At 41.0% G+C, this 16,288-nt stretch overlaps 1 protein-coding gene across 4 annotated transcripts in view; it reads right to left on the minus strand.

The window, feature by feature from the left end:
* Window positions 1–18: 18 nt before the first annotated feature.
* The window catches only part of LOC310950727 (focal adhesion kinase 1-like), a 72,123-nt gene continuing 55,853 nt past the window's right edge, over window positions 19–16,288 (minus strand). Inside the window, exons 24-34 of one of the 4 annotated variants that reach the window (XM_083918681.1) lie at window positions 13,109–13,186; window positions 12,346–12,534; window positions 11,210–11,335; window positions 7,351–7,413; window positions 6,042–6,081; window positions 5,443–5,475; window positions 4,964–5,067; window positions 3,297–3,452; window positions 2,426–2,506; window positions 2,251–2,336; window positions 20–1,980 (exon numbers count right to left, since the gene is read on the minus strand). In XM_083918681.1, coding sequence (XP_083774807.1) covers window positions 1,854–1,980; window positions 2,251–2,336; window positions 2,426–2,506; window positions 3,297–3,452; window positions 4,964–5,067; window positions 5,443–5,475; window positions 6,042–6,081; window positions 7,351–7,413; window positions 11,210–11,335; window positions 12,346–12,534; window positions 13,109–13,186 — 1,083 coding nt within the window. In that variant the 3' untranslated portion in view covers window positions 20–1,853. Of the gene's footprint in view, window positions 1,981–2,250; window positions 2,337–2,425; window positions 2,507–3,296; window positions 3,453–4,963; window positions 5,068–5,442; window positions 5,476–6,041; window positions 6,082–7,350; window positions 7,414–11,209; window positions 11,336–12,345; window positions 12,535–13,108; window positions 13,187–16,288 lie in introns of all 4 variants that reach the window. The other 3 variants (XM_083918682.1, XM_083918683.1, XM_083918684.1) reach the window with 3 other exon arrangements.

A 16,288-nucleotide genomic window follows, 5' to 3' on the forward strand; every position in this document is an offset into this window, starting at 1 on the left:
ATTTTGTCATTATTTTTATTTCATTGTTTTTTTTCCTCCTCCTATTTGACAAGATGGCTGATTGAGCCGAGAAGACAAAATAAAAACCAGTGTTTACTAGAACTAGTTCTGTACAATTCACCAGTGATTCTCACCAGTATAGCTTACAATATACCAACATGAGCAGATTTACACAACGACAAGATAAAATAGATTGTTTTTGATTATTTTTTTTAATCCCCATAACACCCAGATATTTGATCGTTTCATTGCTGGCTGAACCTGGAAATCAAATCTGGGTAAAACAGGGTTAAAAGTGTGGTTTTTTTTGGTGCTGTGCAAATATGCTCTTCTCCATACCAGTATATCATGCTATACCAGTACAGTCACCTGTATATTTCATATAGCAGTATGTCACTATTAACAAAGACACGTGTGATCTGCTGTTTTCTCAGTTCAGTGTTTTGTGTCTGCAAGACAAGTCCCAGTCGTGTGGCTCCACATTTCATGTGTGTGTTTGTGTGTGTGTTTTCCCTGGGGACTGTTGTTAGGAGGGACATATTTGAAGAGTTACACCTGACAGAAACTAGTGAGGGGACAGTTCAAGGCATAACACCAGGTGAGGAGAAACAGGTTCCGTCTGAGACGTGATTGATGATTCTCTTCCTCCAGGAAGAACAGTAAGTATCCAGTCACTGAAACTGAATCCTCAAAATCCACCTTCTATTTTCTGTTCCTCACAGTCACTGCTGGGACTGAATATCTGCAAAGTCACAAACCCTTTTCTGCAGGAAGAAGATTGTGACTGCTGAAACAACAACAACAAAAAAAAACATGGAGCCAGCAGCAGATCAAAAGAGTTAGACTAAACTGAGTGCGATTAGGGAGTTTCCTATCTGCTGCGTTTGTTCAGACAGAGTTGGATTCTTCACATTTGGAGTCTTTAAAACCAGCTCAAGAGGAGCTGAGGAAGACTTCACAGAGGAGCGGACCAGTGGAAAACCGAACGAAAGAAAAGTGAGCAAAGTAGAGATAAAAAAAGAGGAAGAAAGTGTGTTCTTATTTCAAGGCAACAGAAGTTTCAATGCCTGTCTCTCCCTCCGTCTCCTCCTCTGCAATTTCTGAGTCTATAAATAAAACCTGGTGAGACGGAGGGAAGATGGGAACGGATGAGGAGACACAAACGGGAGGAGCGTTGGAGGCTGCTTCTCCAAAACCAAACCTCTTTACCACCTTTACTGTGAACGAAGCATCCGCTGAAAGCGCTGCACATGACCAGAGCTGCACAGAGAACACGTGGTCTGCCCATTCAACAGAATCCATGGTGACGTGGAGGATAAGTGCACTACACACAATGTCAACAAAGTGACGTGGCTGCTGGCTGAGTCCATTCCCACGGTGAAGTTTCATGCAGATATGTTGCAGATCAGACGCAGTCAGATCATGATGCCTTTACTTTACTTCAGTGATATCCCGCTAATCCATACGATGTCCAAACGCTCCCATGATAGTGTTTCTGTCAGAGGCTTGTAAACCCGGGGTTGTCTCAGGTCCACAGTTAAAAAAACCATCACCCTTCCTCTCATCATTATATTACAGTCCAAAGAGAGAGAAGCTGCCGAGTCCCTGATTCAGAAGGTGTTTTATGCTCTGTCCTTGCGTTTTACCAAAGTCACAGTGGTGGAGAGCCAACTTCAGCTCACGGGATTCAACATCTCACGATTCTTCACAGACTGCTGATGTAAAGCAGTCGGCTCCAATAACGCTTGCGCATCATCGTCTCTTTAATCCTCCACTAACAGTATCCAAGAATGATGCCGCCTGCCTCTCAAATAACAGACCCGTTCCTGTTGATCAGCTCAGCTCTCCTGCGGCTAGTGAGGGCGGGACTGGGACATCATCTTGAGCCGCGATTGGTCGATGACATCCAACAGGTTCTTGGCATCGACTGCAAGAGCGTGAGCTGCCGTCAACATCTGCTTCTTGTAGTCCTGCTGGAGACTGGGACAGAGAACAAACGTGCATGCATCACTTATAGAGAAGTGTTCACAATACGAACCACGGCCCCAGTTGAACACGTGAGCCGCAGTTTTCTGGTTTGATGACATTTTTCTACACACTGACCAAACTTTCTATTTCATTTTTTTTAACTGTACATATTAGTGCCTTTAAATGCTATGTTAATAAGGAACATGGAAACTTCATGGCGTCTTCCAACGTAAGGCACTGAAACCGATCTTTATCTATTGTAATGATAATAATTGAACTTACCTGGTCATCACATATTGTTGGGCTAATTTCATCTTCCCAATCAGCTCTGCCAAGTCAGAGTTCAGAAGCTTCTGAGCCATCTCGATCTGTTGGAGAAAAAATACAGCATTGAATATCATTCAACACAAGTGTGATTTGATTGCTGAGAAGAAAATATAAGTGAGTGTGTTGTTACCTCTCTATGCGTACTGGCTGGAAGTTGCGGTAGAGTTTCATCCACTGTGGCCAATAACGTCCTTAATGCCAGACCCACATCCTGAAACACAGACACAGGCCGCACTGCTCAGATTGGAAGGATTGGAAACAGTTTACTGTGATGAAGTGACAGTAAACTGGAGTTGTTTAGAGTTGAATATTTCCTGTACAGTTAGAGATAATCAGTGTGGATAAATAAAATAAATGTATAAGCCAAAGGGACCCCAGGAGACCTCAATTACTAAATCTAGTGAGGTTAAAGGGCAGATCTGTAGAGTCTGAGTGACACATGAATCCTAAATGATCCCCTGGGAAGAAGAAGTATCAAAATCCAGGCCTCAGTAGAGCTGAACAGCGTCATTTCATTAAAGGGAGTCACAGTGGGCAGGGGAAGATAACACAGCAAGTGACTGGTACTAAACATGATGTTTATATAGCCATTCATTTCATTGTTATTTATTCTTTATTTTCAGTGTTCCTTTTTATATCTAGAATTGGTTGATCATTTACCACACTGTATGTATAATGTATAATAATGTTATATATTCTTTAATAAAGTTATTCATTTTAGGAAACAGCCTGGATGCCTTTGCAGAGTCATATTGGTGCAAAATCCACATAAAAAAAGTCTTTTTACATCTATTTTCTCATAAATTCAGCCGCCTAAAATTGGTTTCAGTCTCAAAAATCCCATATCGGTCGGGCTCTACTGAACTCTGCAAAAAGTGTATTGGATTAGAATCACTGACTTCACCTTTAAGGTCAATGTTTTCAGCGCAAGAGAACAAAATAGAAAATTCAGAGAAGCGATGAAGTCAGAAGCAGCTGAGGCGTGATATAAACGCGGTTACCTTCACCATGGGAACGTATTCCTCTGGAGGCGCTGGCTGAATCTTGCTCGACATCTCAATCACAGCTTTGACCAATCCTGTCACGTTCTCGTACACCTTGTCGTTGGAGCGGTCCAGGTTGGCGGTGGGGGGCGGGCTTATCTCTTGGGGCTGCAGCTGAACCACAAATGAGTAGCAATGAGTGACATGCTGACTGGATCATCTGAGGGAGACCCAGCAACGGCACACAGAAAACAAGATATATATGAACAAAATATATGAGCCTGTGTACGAATCCTGCATGAGATGCACATGAATCATGGCTTTGTTTAACTAAGGAGCTTCCGAGCCTCTGCACGTCTGATGGTAAACCGTGACACACACAACCGCTGCTTTTTAAAGAGCAGAGTGGATAAACAGGTTGAGATGAAGGGGAGAGCAATGTAACTTTACAAGGAACAAACTAGCACACATGTAAATGAGGTGGTTATGAATGAATGAATGAATGTGGGAAGGTTATTTAGATTTATGACACATGTTGTTGTGTGTAGCCACTAGATGGCAGTAACACAGTGGTATAACTAGACCTAATTCATTTGTTAATTTTAATCTGACATCACTGAACCTTCAATTATCTGAATACTTTCAAAAGACTTTAATCTGCCTCTAAATCAGTTTTTGCTTTCTACATTTTTTTTACTCTCCTCTCAGTCACCCTTTACCCACTCCTCCCTCCATCAGTCACCTCCGCTGTCAAAACACTACAGCTTGGAACCTTGTACACATTACATTACACAAAATAATTTCCACTGTGATAGTATGGGATGCGACTTAAGTCAATATTATATGAATAAGGAAAAAAATATGCCTATGAAATAAATCCTGAGATAAATAAATGAGGAAACAAATATCAGTCAACACAGTTCAATAAATAAATAAATAGATACATACTTAGGTTTCTATTTTAAAAATCATGTTTTTCAAAGGGTTACCTCTGTGAGATAACCAAGCCCCATTCATTTGAACGTAAGAAATGGAAATAAATAGTGTGAAATAATTTGACATTATAAAATTAAAGTTGAATTAAAGAAATAAAGGCATTCCTTTGAAAAAAAAAACAATAAAATACCTATTTATTTATTGAACTACGGTGACTCATTTAATTATTTCAGGATTTATTTTAAAGGAAAATGTATTTATCTATTAAATATTGAGTTTACAGGCATTCCATATGATAGAGGGTTAAACATTGTTAGTATAAGACAACAAACACGACTACGGCCATTCGGATGTCAGTATTGAAGGAAATGTAGAAACAAGAACCCTGAAAGTGTTTATATGAAAAAAATTGCAGAATTTGATTTATTGCGCAGAGAAATCAAAGAAGTGATGGAAGAAGGAATTAAATGAATGTGGGTGTGATCAACTAGCAAACGAGACGCACAGTAAACACACACAGACAGTGTGCTGCTTACCCGCCAGGGCTAGAGGTCAACAGTAAGGCAGGGTGTAGGAGGAAGAGGAGGAGAGAGAGAGAGAGACAGAGGGAGCAGCCAAAGGAAAAGAAAAGGAAAATATTAAGGCATTAAAAACATGCAACCTGTATATTTGTTAATTGTGTCCTTCTCTGTGTCTATTTGTATGTGTTTGTCTTTTTTATTAGCATGTGTTTGTTTCTGTATGTGTACCTTGACTCCATCGTTGTAACTGTCTGCAGTATTCAGACAGGCCAGACTGCCCACTTGGCTCTGGGCCCCGGGTCGAGGGGGTTTCTTTGGAGGAGCTGCATGCTCTGCAGGAAACACAACAACATGTCAAAGTGAGAATTCATTTTTTCAGTCTCATACACACACATTCTGGACAATTTGTGCTTTTGCATTCTTCAGCAGCTCTTTAAGAGCGGGCAAAGTAGCCCAGCAACTGATTCATATCAGCACCAGCATCAGTGTGAGCCTGCAGCTGAACCTTCATTTTCATTGGCAGTTCAAATCTTTAAACAATCACTGAAGCCTTGTTTTGTCTGTCCAACAATTCAAAATGATATACTTAACACAGAAAACTAGTAAATATTCACATCTGAGAAGCAGTTAGCACTTTTTTTTTTGCTTTATTAAACATCTGATTACTCCATTATCAAAAATGATTGCCAATTAAAGGAATACTTTACCTGCAAAATGTCCATGTGTAACAATTTGATTCTCTGTTCACCGTGGACACATGCAACAAAAACAAAGTTTTCTTCATGAATTCAAGGCAACACTCAGGGAGGGATCGGTGTACAAATGGTCATTTTGAGTATTCCTTTAATTCTCTCTAGACTGACTAATCAACCTCTCATTTCAGCTTTACAACAATAAACCACTGAATGATGAAAACTGAAGAAAAGGGGTTTTTAAGTACACTTACATAAATTTTAACCGTCGTCCTTCAGAATATCCCAACTGTAAAACTATTTTAACCTGAATGTTTTTCTATTTCTCTCTATTCAACTGCATAGTTACGCTTAAAACGCATAACATATTGAGCTGGACATGTTGTCTGTGTCTGCAGAGTTCATAATCAGAATCAGACTGTAAAATGCACACACACACACACGCACGCACGCACGCACGCACGCACGCACGCACCGACTGTGTGTGTGTGTCAGTGTCTGTTTGCATTTTACGGTATACATAATGTGCCATGGTATATGTGTGGGTGGCATACTATAGAATAAAACAATAGTTATTGTGTGTAATTACAGACGCTTACAGGCCTGTCTATTACCTGGCTTGCCAACGGGCTGGTATATGTGCTGGTTTCCTGTCTGCGCAAACAAACAAACACAACATTGGGTTAGCTCAGTGTTCAGTCACACAAGTAATCAAAAGCTTCACAGAAAACCAAAAAAATGTAGAGAATCCAATGTAATTTACTTGTTACATGACACGCCTGTCTCAATTTGTACTTAAAACACAGCGAGCTGTCTCCGGTTGAGGATCTGTTTCTGTTTTCAGTGGTGTGTGGTCTGTGTTACTTGTGTTAACAAAAAGATTCTGTCTAGCTACACAGGGATGAGAAAAAAAAACCTTCCTTTGTTAGTGCTGCACTTTCAAAACCAGACAAAACATCCAGCACGTCTTTATGATTTGTTGGTTGTGCTGCCAGACATGTTATATTATATATTTACTTTGTTGTATTATTACTGACTCTTTGTTTTTTCTGTGTGAGAAAACAGTGCAGAGAGCCTCAAAAGCCATCAGAGTTGTTGGCTGACAACCACCAACACCCAAAAATACACACACACACACACACACACAAATACGGGAGATTTTACCACCACAAACCACAGCCATTCAATGGGAGGAGGAGGAAAAGCAGAGAGATGAATTACAGACACAGAAATATAAATCTGGTCCATCAGGAACATAACAGACATCGACGTACAGCCCTGCGTTCTGCTCTGAGATTCCAAATTTGTTCTCGGTAAAGTTAACCAGTGCAACCCCACTTCAAAATATCAGAACCATCCCTTTAAGACTGCCGATGTTGGCAAACAAGATGAAAACAACATCCTGTTAAAGTGACACATACTTTTAGGCCCAATGTGTTTTTCATCTAATGGTGCTTTTGACTCTCTGCATGTGTAGTTACTGATTGACCGACTTGAGCAGAGCAGACTACACTACTACACTTTCTAGCAGTTTCTGTGAGCAACGCTGGGACACAGATGAATAAAGATGGCGACTTGCTCTATAAATAACTGGTGATGTGGGAATCCATTGACCCCTCGTTGCTGACCCCACCCCCCCGACAGGTCACTTCCTGTCCCGGTATCAATCTCCTCCGCTCTAATCAAAACAAACACATACTGCCATTCGTCTTCATCAGACCCCCTCCTCTCTTAAAAACCCAAACTGTTCAGAAAAAGAACATCCTTTTAAATGCAATGGGAGAGGCAAATGGTCACGAGCGTGCGTGACAGTGAAAGTGAGACGTGAAGTGCAGTTCATTCAGGAGTTATTTTCCCGCTGCATGCGTCAATACCACAAATGAACAGAGAGATGGATGGAGACAGGAAACAGCTGGAACCTACCGGTGGTTGGAGTCCAACGTCTTCTCTGTCCAGACTCCCTCTAGAGCTTCTTGAGTCGGGTTTCTACACACACACACACACACACACACAGACACACAGACACGCACACACATAAACACAAACATCATAAGACTGATATCTTAATACATCAACAGGAATTAACTTTTGTTCTATTTAGTTCAAAGTATTCACAGTTATGCAACAGGTCACATCACTTTTCTGTTTGTGCCTTTACAGGCTGTCCTGGATTGTGACTGCCGGGGTATTCCCCGAGACAAGTACCCTTTCATGGCTTGCCCTGTGCTCTACATCACATGCTGTTGTAGGACTCTGTTTCTTAAGCCAGTTGATTTACTGATTCACTTGCAGTGCCTTTATAAAGTTGTGATATTCTTCTGAAATCGATTGCATGACAGCGACCCAAAACACACCTCCATAAAAACAACACAGTGGCTAAAGGACAGGAAGGTGAATGTCCTAGAGTTGCCCAGTCAGAGCCCCCCCAACATCTGTGGATGGACTTCAAGAGTGCTGTCCATCACCGTTCACCACTGAATTTGACTGAACTCAAACAGTTCTGTAAGGAAGAATGGGGAAATATTGCCCAATCTAGGTGCACAAAGCAGGTAGAGACAAATCCAAACAGACTGATGGATGTAATTAAAGCAAACGGTGCCTCCACAAAGTGTTAAATCTGGGGACTCATCACTTTCCAACCCTGCTATTCTAGTTTTTCATTTTTTATTAATTTTCAGAAATTTGGAAAAAAAACATTCACTTGAATGTTGGAAGGCAAAATGTGTAAATATATATACATTTTTTACGTTTTATCATTACAGGCTGTAAAACAAAAAAAGAGACTATTTCAAAAAGGTATCATGACTTTCTATAGGCACTGTAAGATTTTTTAATTTAAGTTACTTAGGGCTGCCTCATCAGTCCACTAATAGGTCGTTTTGGTCTTATTCAACTGAGATTTCTTTAGTTGATTAGTGTTTTTTCTTTTTTCATGCTGAATGACTCATTTCCATGAAACTTATATGAGTAAACAAGAAGATTCTTTGTGGAAAAACTCAGTCTATCCACAGACAGATAAAAACATATGAGTGTTAGTCGCCTAAGAATTTTCCAGACATTTTACCGTGTAAATACATGACAATAAGCATCCTGCTTTCAGTAAATGAGTGACAGTTCAAACTCTGATGCGCCTGATGAGTGAGTGAGTGATGAATGAGTGAATCACAGCAGTGAAGCTCACATTAAAAATCTCTCTCTCTATGCACGTACGCGTCCACACTGTCTCCCTGCAGCAAACTTCAAATAAAAACAATGGTCATACTGTACAGAGCTGCAGGACTTTTCTTCCTACACACAAACAATAATTTTCCAATCGAAGCACAACTATCTTTTCACACTGACTTTTAACCCCCAGAATTGCAACATCGCTAAAATAAAACCACACACAAACACCTCTACACACACACACAGAATACTCTCACATCCGTCCAGGCCTACCAGTTTTCCAAGACAGGACTTGAAGACCAGCATTGCCATTGAGTTCATCAAAGTTGCGTGATGAGTTGTTCGAGGTGTTGTGTCTGTGCTGTATCTCTCTCTGTAGCTCTGTCTGCCTGTGACTGAGTGCTTTTCTGTCTGTCTGCTACTCTCTGTGCCAGCAGTTTCATCAAGACAAGAATTCAAAATTCAACTCCAGCTTCCTGCCTCCAGCACACTTATATCTGACTCTGACGCATGGAGAGAGGAAAGGAGAGGAGGAGGAGGGATGGAGCACGCTGCCAACCCTTCTTTCCCAAACCACCCCAAACAACCCTCTCACTCGCCCCTCCCTGAAGTGACAGTGTTACACACACACACACACACACACACACACACACACACACACACACACACACACACACACACACACACACACACACACACACACACACACACACACACACACACACACACACACACACACACACACACACACACACACACACACACACACACACACACACACACACACACACACACACACACACACACACACACACACTTCAGTAATCCTGTGTGTTGTCAGTTCAGTTAGTGGTTGTGGGTCAGAGACTGTTGACTGGGCTGTCAGATTGTCTAAACCTATCATTAGCCTGGAATTCACACAGGCCACACCTGCCTACAAACTCTCTCTTTCTCTCTCATACACAAACAATAAAACTCACAAAAAATCCCAGACAGCTCCTTCTATCAGTGTTCACGAAAATAGGCATCCTACACATTCATCCTACTTTATGTCAGAGGGTGTCTCCATCAGAAATAATATTCTCAGACTGGCTCTGTCAGCATTTTTCTTTGCGTGTGTGAGTTTTACTAGAATACTAAGTCAGTCATAATGAGTGAACTGTTGCTCACAACCAGTTGGCACGGCACTGTTAACATAAGGAGGGGTGTTTCTGTAAATGCTGCTGTAATTCGTTAGAATGTGAAGAACAGGAAAGAGCAAATACCAATTTTTACCAAATCCTTTAAACACGTTTCCTGTAACAGTAACTCAATTTAACCATTTTGAACATAACAAATCTATTGCAAAATGACACACTGCACTCAAAACCATATTTACTTGCAGACTGAGTTTGAACAGGTGAGACGTGAGTGCGACCACTTTGAAATGAGATTGGGGCAGAGTTTTCCAGGTGAACAAAGTGTGCTAAATGAAGCAATTTGTGCTCAAGAGTTTTGAAAAAAATGTGATTAAGAATTTTTTTTTAAGTGAAAATAATGGACTTGTGGTCAGAGTTTGCAGTCTGGAGTTTTGTTGTTGATAGCCTCAAATTTTGCATGCAATGCATGCAGAACTAAAGACATGTGTTGAAAATCACACATCCCATTTAATAAGGTTTTTGGAAACAATGTAACCAAATGAAGTTGGTTTTGAATTGCTATAGGAATGTGCCGGTTTAGGAGAAATTTGAAGCTGAGAGCAACTATATGTTAGGTCACAAGAAGGTGCCGGCTGTGCATAACAGTACTTCAATCAAATCCAGTTGATTGAACAAAAAAAACAAACATAAATCCTTGGTATTTCAAACTCTCTGAGGGAGACAACTAATGTAAATATATTAACTTCCAACGTAGCTAGCCTCACTTAGCTCTTAGTGTGACCGCAGCATTACAAATGTTAAGTGTCAATATGCTGCTCTAGTACACTTCAACAGGCTAGAATCCCAGCTCTGTTTAATTTCAAACACATTGCAGCTGAGGACGAATATCAGTGTCCCTGGATTCATTACTCTGGTCTTAATAATGACTGAAGTGATTTGAGATCTAATTAGCTCAGGCATCAAATCATTTTTTCACATTTAACATTTGTCCTTAATGAGGATGTATTTCAGAGAGTCCATCAACACATTTCCTTAACACACAACAGCATGCATCATGGAACCGAAATAAAAATAGCTCAACAACACAACTGACAAGTCAAAAATTGGCAACTGAAAGCTTTGCACTACAATAACACAATGTACCATGCACAACACCAGCACCACCACCACCACCACCAGGATGAAAAGGGTCTTAAAATGAAGCGATTTCCCTATCTTCTACTTCTCTGCAGTGAAATGTTCATGTTTATTTTATTTGAAGTAGCATTAAAACAATCTCAATGGTCTCATATTTAACCTGCAAAAACATGCCTTGGAAATACAAATAGGTTTATTTTGTTGAGTACATTTTCACAGTATCAGTATGAAGCGGCTAACAGAGTTCAGTGTATCAAACGAAAGTTAAATGTACCGTGACGTCTTTAGTATGCGTGTCTGTGCATAATTGTATTTTCCAGTGTGTGTACTGCGTGTGTTACCAGCAGCCTTTCCTCCTGCTCCAGCCACCTCTGGTCCTCCTCCATCTGCTGCTGTTGTATCATCAGCTGTTCCTCCATTAACAGGCACTGCTGGCCTACACACTGCTGCATGTCTAGTGCCCTGTCCTACACACACACAAACACGCACACACACAAATACAAGCATGCAACAAAAGTCGAGCATAGCAACAGACATGCACACCAACACAGAGGACAGACAGACACATACACCAGACTGATGAGAGGCTGAACTGAGATGATGGACACACACTGAAAATAACGTGTTTCAATGAGCCTTTGGTAAATATCTACAGTTATACAGGTGGTCCTTTATCATTTACAATACTTCCTCACAGAGTGATTGGTCTCTTATATCGTGTTCAAAACCGGCGAGTAAATAATTTCAGGATCACATTGTGATCACTTGTGTTTATTGCGCCAGTGTAGAGCTGTAAGCACCAGCAACTTTTCTAGAAAACCAAACGTCTATGTGTCTGGGCTCATAACATCACTCGTAGGCTCACAGCTCACCTTCTCCAGGAAGTAACGTGACTTCTGGATGAGTGCCTCTTCCAGCATTACTTGAGGTTCAGGTTTAGCTGTGATTTAATTGCATTAAACAGATCAAAAGGATGCTGAAATAACTACATCCTGATGCAGATTTGGAAAAAGTTGAATTCATGCTTTGTCAGGTTTGTAAGCAAAGATGTTTTAAAATAATATTATTCTGAATGGAGTTCGGATTTTTCAGGGCTTTGCTATGCAGGATCTCATTCACAGCACGACATCACGCAATTTTTTGGAGTCATTGCATTGACTTTGTACACGAAACGCGGGCGGTGTAAATACATCATTAAGGCTGCCAGGCAACAAATGCATTTCCTGCTGGTGGGCAGATTTTGTCGAATATCTCCAACCAACAAAAATGTCCAGAAAGTAATAAGGATCTTAATAATATTTAACCAGGCAGAGCTGGACTTCTCTTCTCTTCTTTTTAAGACTTTATTATTTCTGAACAATTGTGAGAGCCTGTTGTGTCCATAACAAAGAGCATAATTCTGTGTGTGTTTCAGTTCTGTCATGACTTACCTGTGTGTGCATAAATGTATATGCGAGTGTGAAATAAGGTCTCTTACCTCCATCACAGAGCCCCAGAGTGCCATGTCATGTCCGTGCTGATGGGGAAGTAGCTGTGCGTGCGAGTGTGTGTGGACGTGGTGGCGGGGGTGCGTGTGCGCGTGGTGCGTGTCCAGCATTGCAGCTTGTGAGGGGTACAGAGCGCTGGGCACCGAGGGGAGGGTGTGAGGGCCGGGGTACCCTGCCATCTGATCCAGGGAGGGAGGACCAGAGAAGAAGACACACAGTTAGTCAATGTTTTCAACTTTGTCGTTCTTCTTAAAATAAACTTTCTATTCTCTACACGGGGAGGGGGGGGGGGCTGAAGCACTTCTTTTCTCTCATCAAAGCCACCAGACTCCAGCGACAAAATCAGTAATTTTACAGGAGTTTCTAGTCTACTGCTGCCTTGATCGATTAGTTAGTTTGTTACTTTTCTTAGTTCCTAACCCTTTAAAACACCAAAGTCACACAAACCGAATGAGGCAGTGGCAGACAAGCAACTCTGTGAGAAGAGATTACTGTTTTTGGCAACGGAGTCTTGAAACTGCTTCAGTCCCCCATGTAAACTTGAACGGCGAAGCAAAATATGTGACTACCCCTTTAAGTCAACACGTGATGTGATACAAATACAGTTGTCTTGCCTTACTGCAACCCTAAACTGTGACAGAATGGTAGTAGCACATATTTTTCTAAAATGAGTTTTATCCGAATTAAAGCTATGTAACTATATAAAAAGTACAGCCATAGAAAAACAGTAGTCAGTGGAGTTTGTCTGCATACCTGGTAGTGTCCCGGATGTTGAGGACTGGGATAAAACCCTTCACTGGAGCGAGGACTAGGATAGCCTGGTCTACTAGGCTACAGACAGACAGAGACACAGAGAGGACAGAGGTGAAGAGAGGAGAGAGAAATAGAAAGACGGAGTGGAGGGGGGATAAAATCAGTTAGGTTGCTTGTTCCTCTTTTAATCAAACTGAACGTTAGAAGAAGGGACACCGGGTCATTCAGACAATCAACACACAAACCCCTTGGAGCTGTTTGTGTGGCTGGGTTAGCTGTCAATCAAAACAGGGAACACCCACTGGGCTGCAAGTCCAGCAAGCTGTTAGTTGAGCTACTGTCCCTATGTTACAAACACTGACATCCAGGGACTACAGGTATAAAACATGTTATATTCCTGGACTGAGATCTCTGGTTAGATGATGCAGGTATGTACAAAGTGTGTTATGGATGCACGTTCACCAAAGACCTCTATTTCAAGCACTGTTTTCTTTTAGTATTGCAATGAAAAGGTCAAAACAAGTGTAGTGTAAAATATTTCAAGACTTGAATCCGAGCTTCTTCTGACTGCTGCAAAAAGGAACAGACTTAAATAGAGGGGAGCTACTGGTCTCTATTCTTTTCTATACCTATGCTGGCACTAGTAGCTAAAAACAGAAGTGCTTGGTGAACCCACAGCCTTGTTTCTTCTCTTGGTTTCTGGTGATTTGCTGTGATGAAGCTGCTGAAAGTTGAACAGTTTCCCCTCTTAGACATTTGAGCTAATATCTAGCACAACAGTATTGTAACCTCTACCTTCCACAGTCTCTCATAGTAGCTTTCTCTGGACCACACCTCCGACAGCAAGACAGACACACAAGGAGGGAAACAGACAGCAAAGACAGACAGAGAGGGAGGGAGGGAGGGAGGGAGATAAGGAAAGGAATAACAGTGGGAAGGGAGGGAGGAAGGACAAAGAGAAGCAGACAAGACAAAGAAACTGAGGACGAGACAAACTTTAAAAACTCTCAGAGGGAAACGTACAGCATGTTGTGAACATGCTCACATGGAAGGACGCAGGGTTTTTTAACAACAGAAACAACAACATTATATCTTGGAAAATTAAATCTGCCTCAAACACCTCCACAGCCCTACGTAGCCAATCCATGTAGAGGGAGGTTTCCCGGTTTAAAAATGGATAGATAAACACAGGGACAACAGACAGACAGACAGACAGACAGGAAGGTGAGGTTAATGACACAAGATGGTAACAATAAGGTAAGACAGTTACGATCTGGAGACTTCTGAGAATGAATGACAAAAATAAATAACTGCAGAGCGAGGAGTTTCAGACCCCAGCTTGCCACTAACAGGCAAAATAAGCAATAGCAGCAGTTTATGTACCAATGAGCGCCATCTACTGGCAAGGAAAATAAGCTGATGCAATGTTGATACTTGTACCACCTGCAGGCCACAAGCACTAACAGCTGTTTCTGCTTTTTATAGCTGTTAGGGGTCCCCCTGTCTCGAGAATCTGAAACCTGTTGAAAAATAAATGAACAATTTGTTTTCAACCTCCTTAAATTAGGTGTTTTGAATCTAGGGCTGCAACTAACGTTTTCAGTATTAAGTAATCTGCATTCTGCATGGAAAAATATCAGAAAAAGGACTAGACCTACTGTATGTCATATATTTACATTTATCCCAAATGTTTCTAACAATGTTCAAACCAGAGAAATGTGGCATTTTATTCAAGGTAAGGGCCTACCAGTGACGTCATAGCCCTGTTGCGCATGTGTCAGCGTCATTGTTGTCTGCCAGCAGCTTCATAGGTGTACTTTTTATCCTGTTTTGAACGACATTTTTAAGATAGACTTTGTAGATATTTGTGATTTTAAAACTATACTTGAGCCGGATGAAGGATTTTAGTCATCAGATGTCTGGATTTGAAGTTATCAGAGAAACAATCCGAGCAAACGTAAGCGACAACTCAGCTGACAGCTTCTCTGCCAACGAGGTAAACCGTGTCAGAGAAAAGTGGATTTTAAACTGCTTTATTCTGTGTTTTTACAGGTTTTCTCGGTTTGAAAACTGAAGGAATCCTAACCCGGAGAAGCTGACTGCAATGAAGCCAATAAATCCCATCATCCCATGCTGCTTCATGACATCACTAAACTACTTCTTGTGTTAATGTTTTGATTAAGAGAGCCCTAGAGGCAGAAAATTACATAATGTGCGTGTAAACACACAACACTTCAGGGCAGCAGAGTTTGGTCATGTGTTGGGATTCTTTTTAAATGAACTTGTTGTTAGACACATCCCTCCGTTACTAACATGCAGACCCATGGCATAATTCCAGGAAGAATTTTAGGTATGTTGAGTGGCACAGTGTAATTAAGATTTTCTTTTCACTCCATGTATCACTCTGGGGCACAATTCTTTGAATCCCACACGGACTTATCACCATTCAGTGAAAACAGATCTACAACAGGAACTTGTCGTCCAGCTGAATTTTGACTTTGAGGTAAGCCTTGTTTTACAGCTATTTCTGTCATGTTTCCATCACTGATTTCTCACTGCTGCCTCAAGGGTCTCTGATTTTAACACCCTTTTTTATTTTTAAAATGAACACTTTTCAAGTATTGAGGATGGGTTGCACCAACAAGGGTTAACTCGATCTAAGATTAGTTCCAATCGGAGTTTAGCAAAACTAGGTTTAAATGAGTAAATCCCGATTTTAAGCTCTGTTGCACAATTAAAAAATTATAATATGTTTAGTTAACCTAAGTTTATTGATGTAAACCCAAATTAGGTGTTTAATCAATATGGAGATGCTTGCTTGTTGGACCAAGATGTTAGACCAACTTTCAGCTGCTTTGTATTTCTTAACAAAATGTTTTGATTGACATTGTTTGAGCTAGATAAAAGTCAGCAAGTTAGCCCAATGAGGCAATTCAACAGACAGTGGAGTAAATGTAAGTCGAACAGGTCCCCATCCACTCTATGGAAACATCCAATGGTACTGTATAAAGACTCAAGGCCAACAGGAGTTGGAGCATTTGAATACTGTAAGTATTAGATATTCTGATCCACACTCCACACGAGTTGGCGGAAATGCACCAAGAAATTGTTTGCCAAACGCCAATCAGTCTCAAAATATAATAAATGTTGGAGCATTGTTGGAACAGCTGCATTTCTCTC

The sequence above is a fragment of the Echiichthys vipera genome, assembly GCF_963691815.1.
Source record: "Echiichthys vipera genome assembly, chromosome: 8".
NCBI classification, from domain to species: Eukaryota; Metazoa; Chordata; class Actinopteri; order Perciformes; family Trachinidae; genus Echiichthys; species Echiichthys vipera.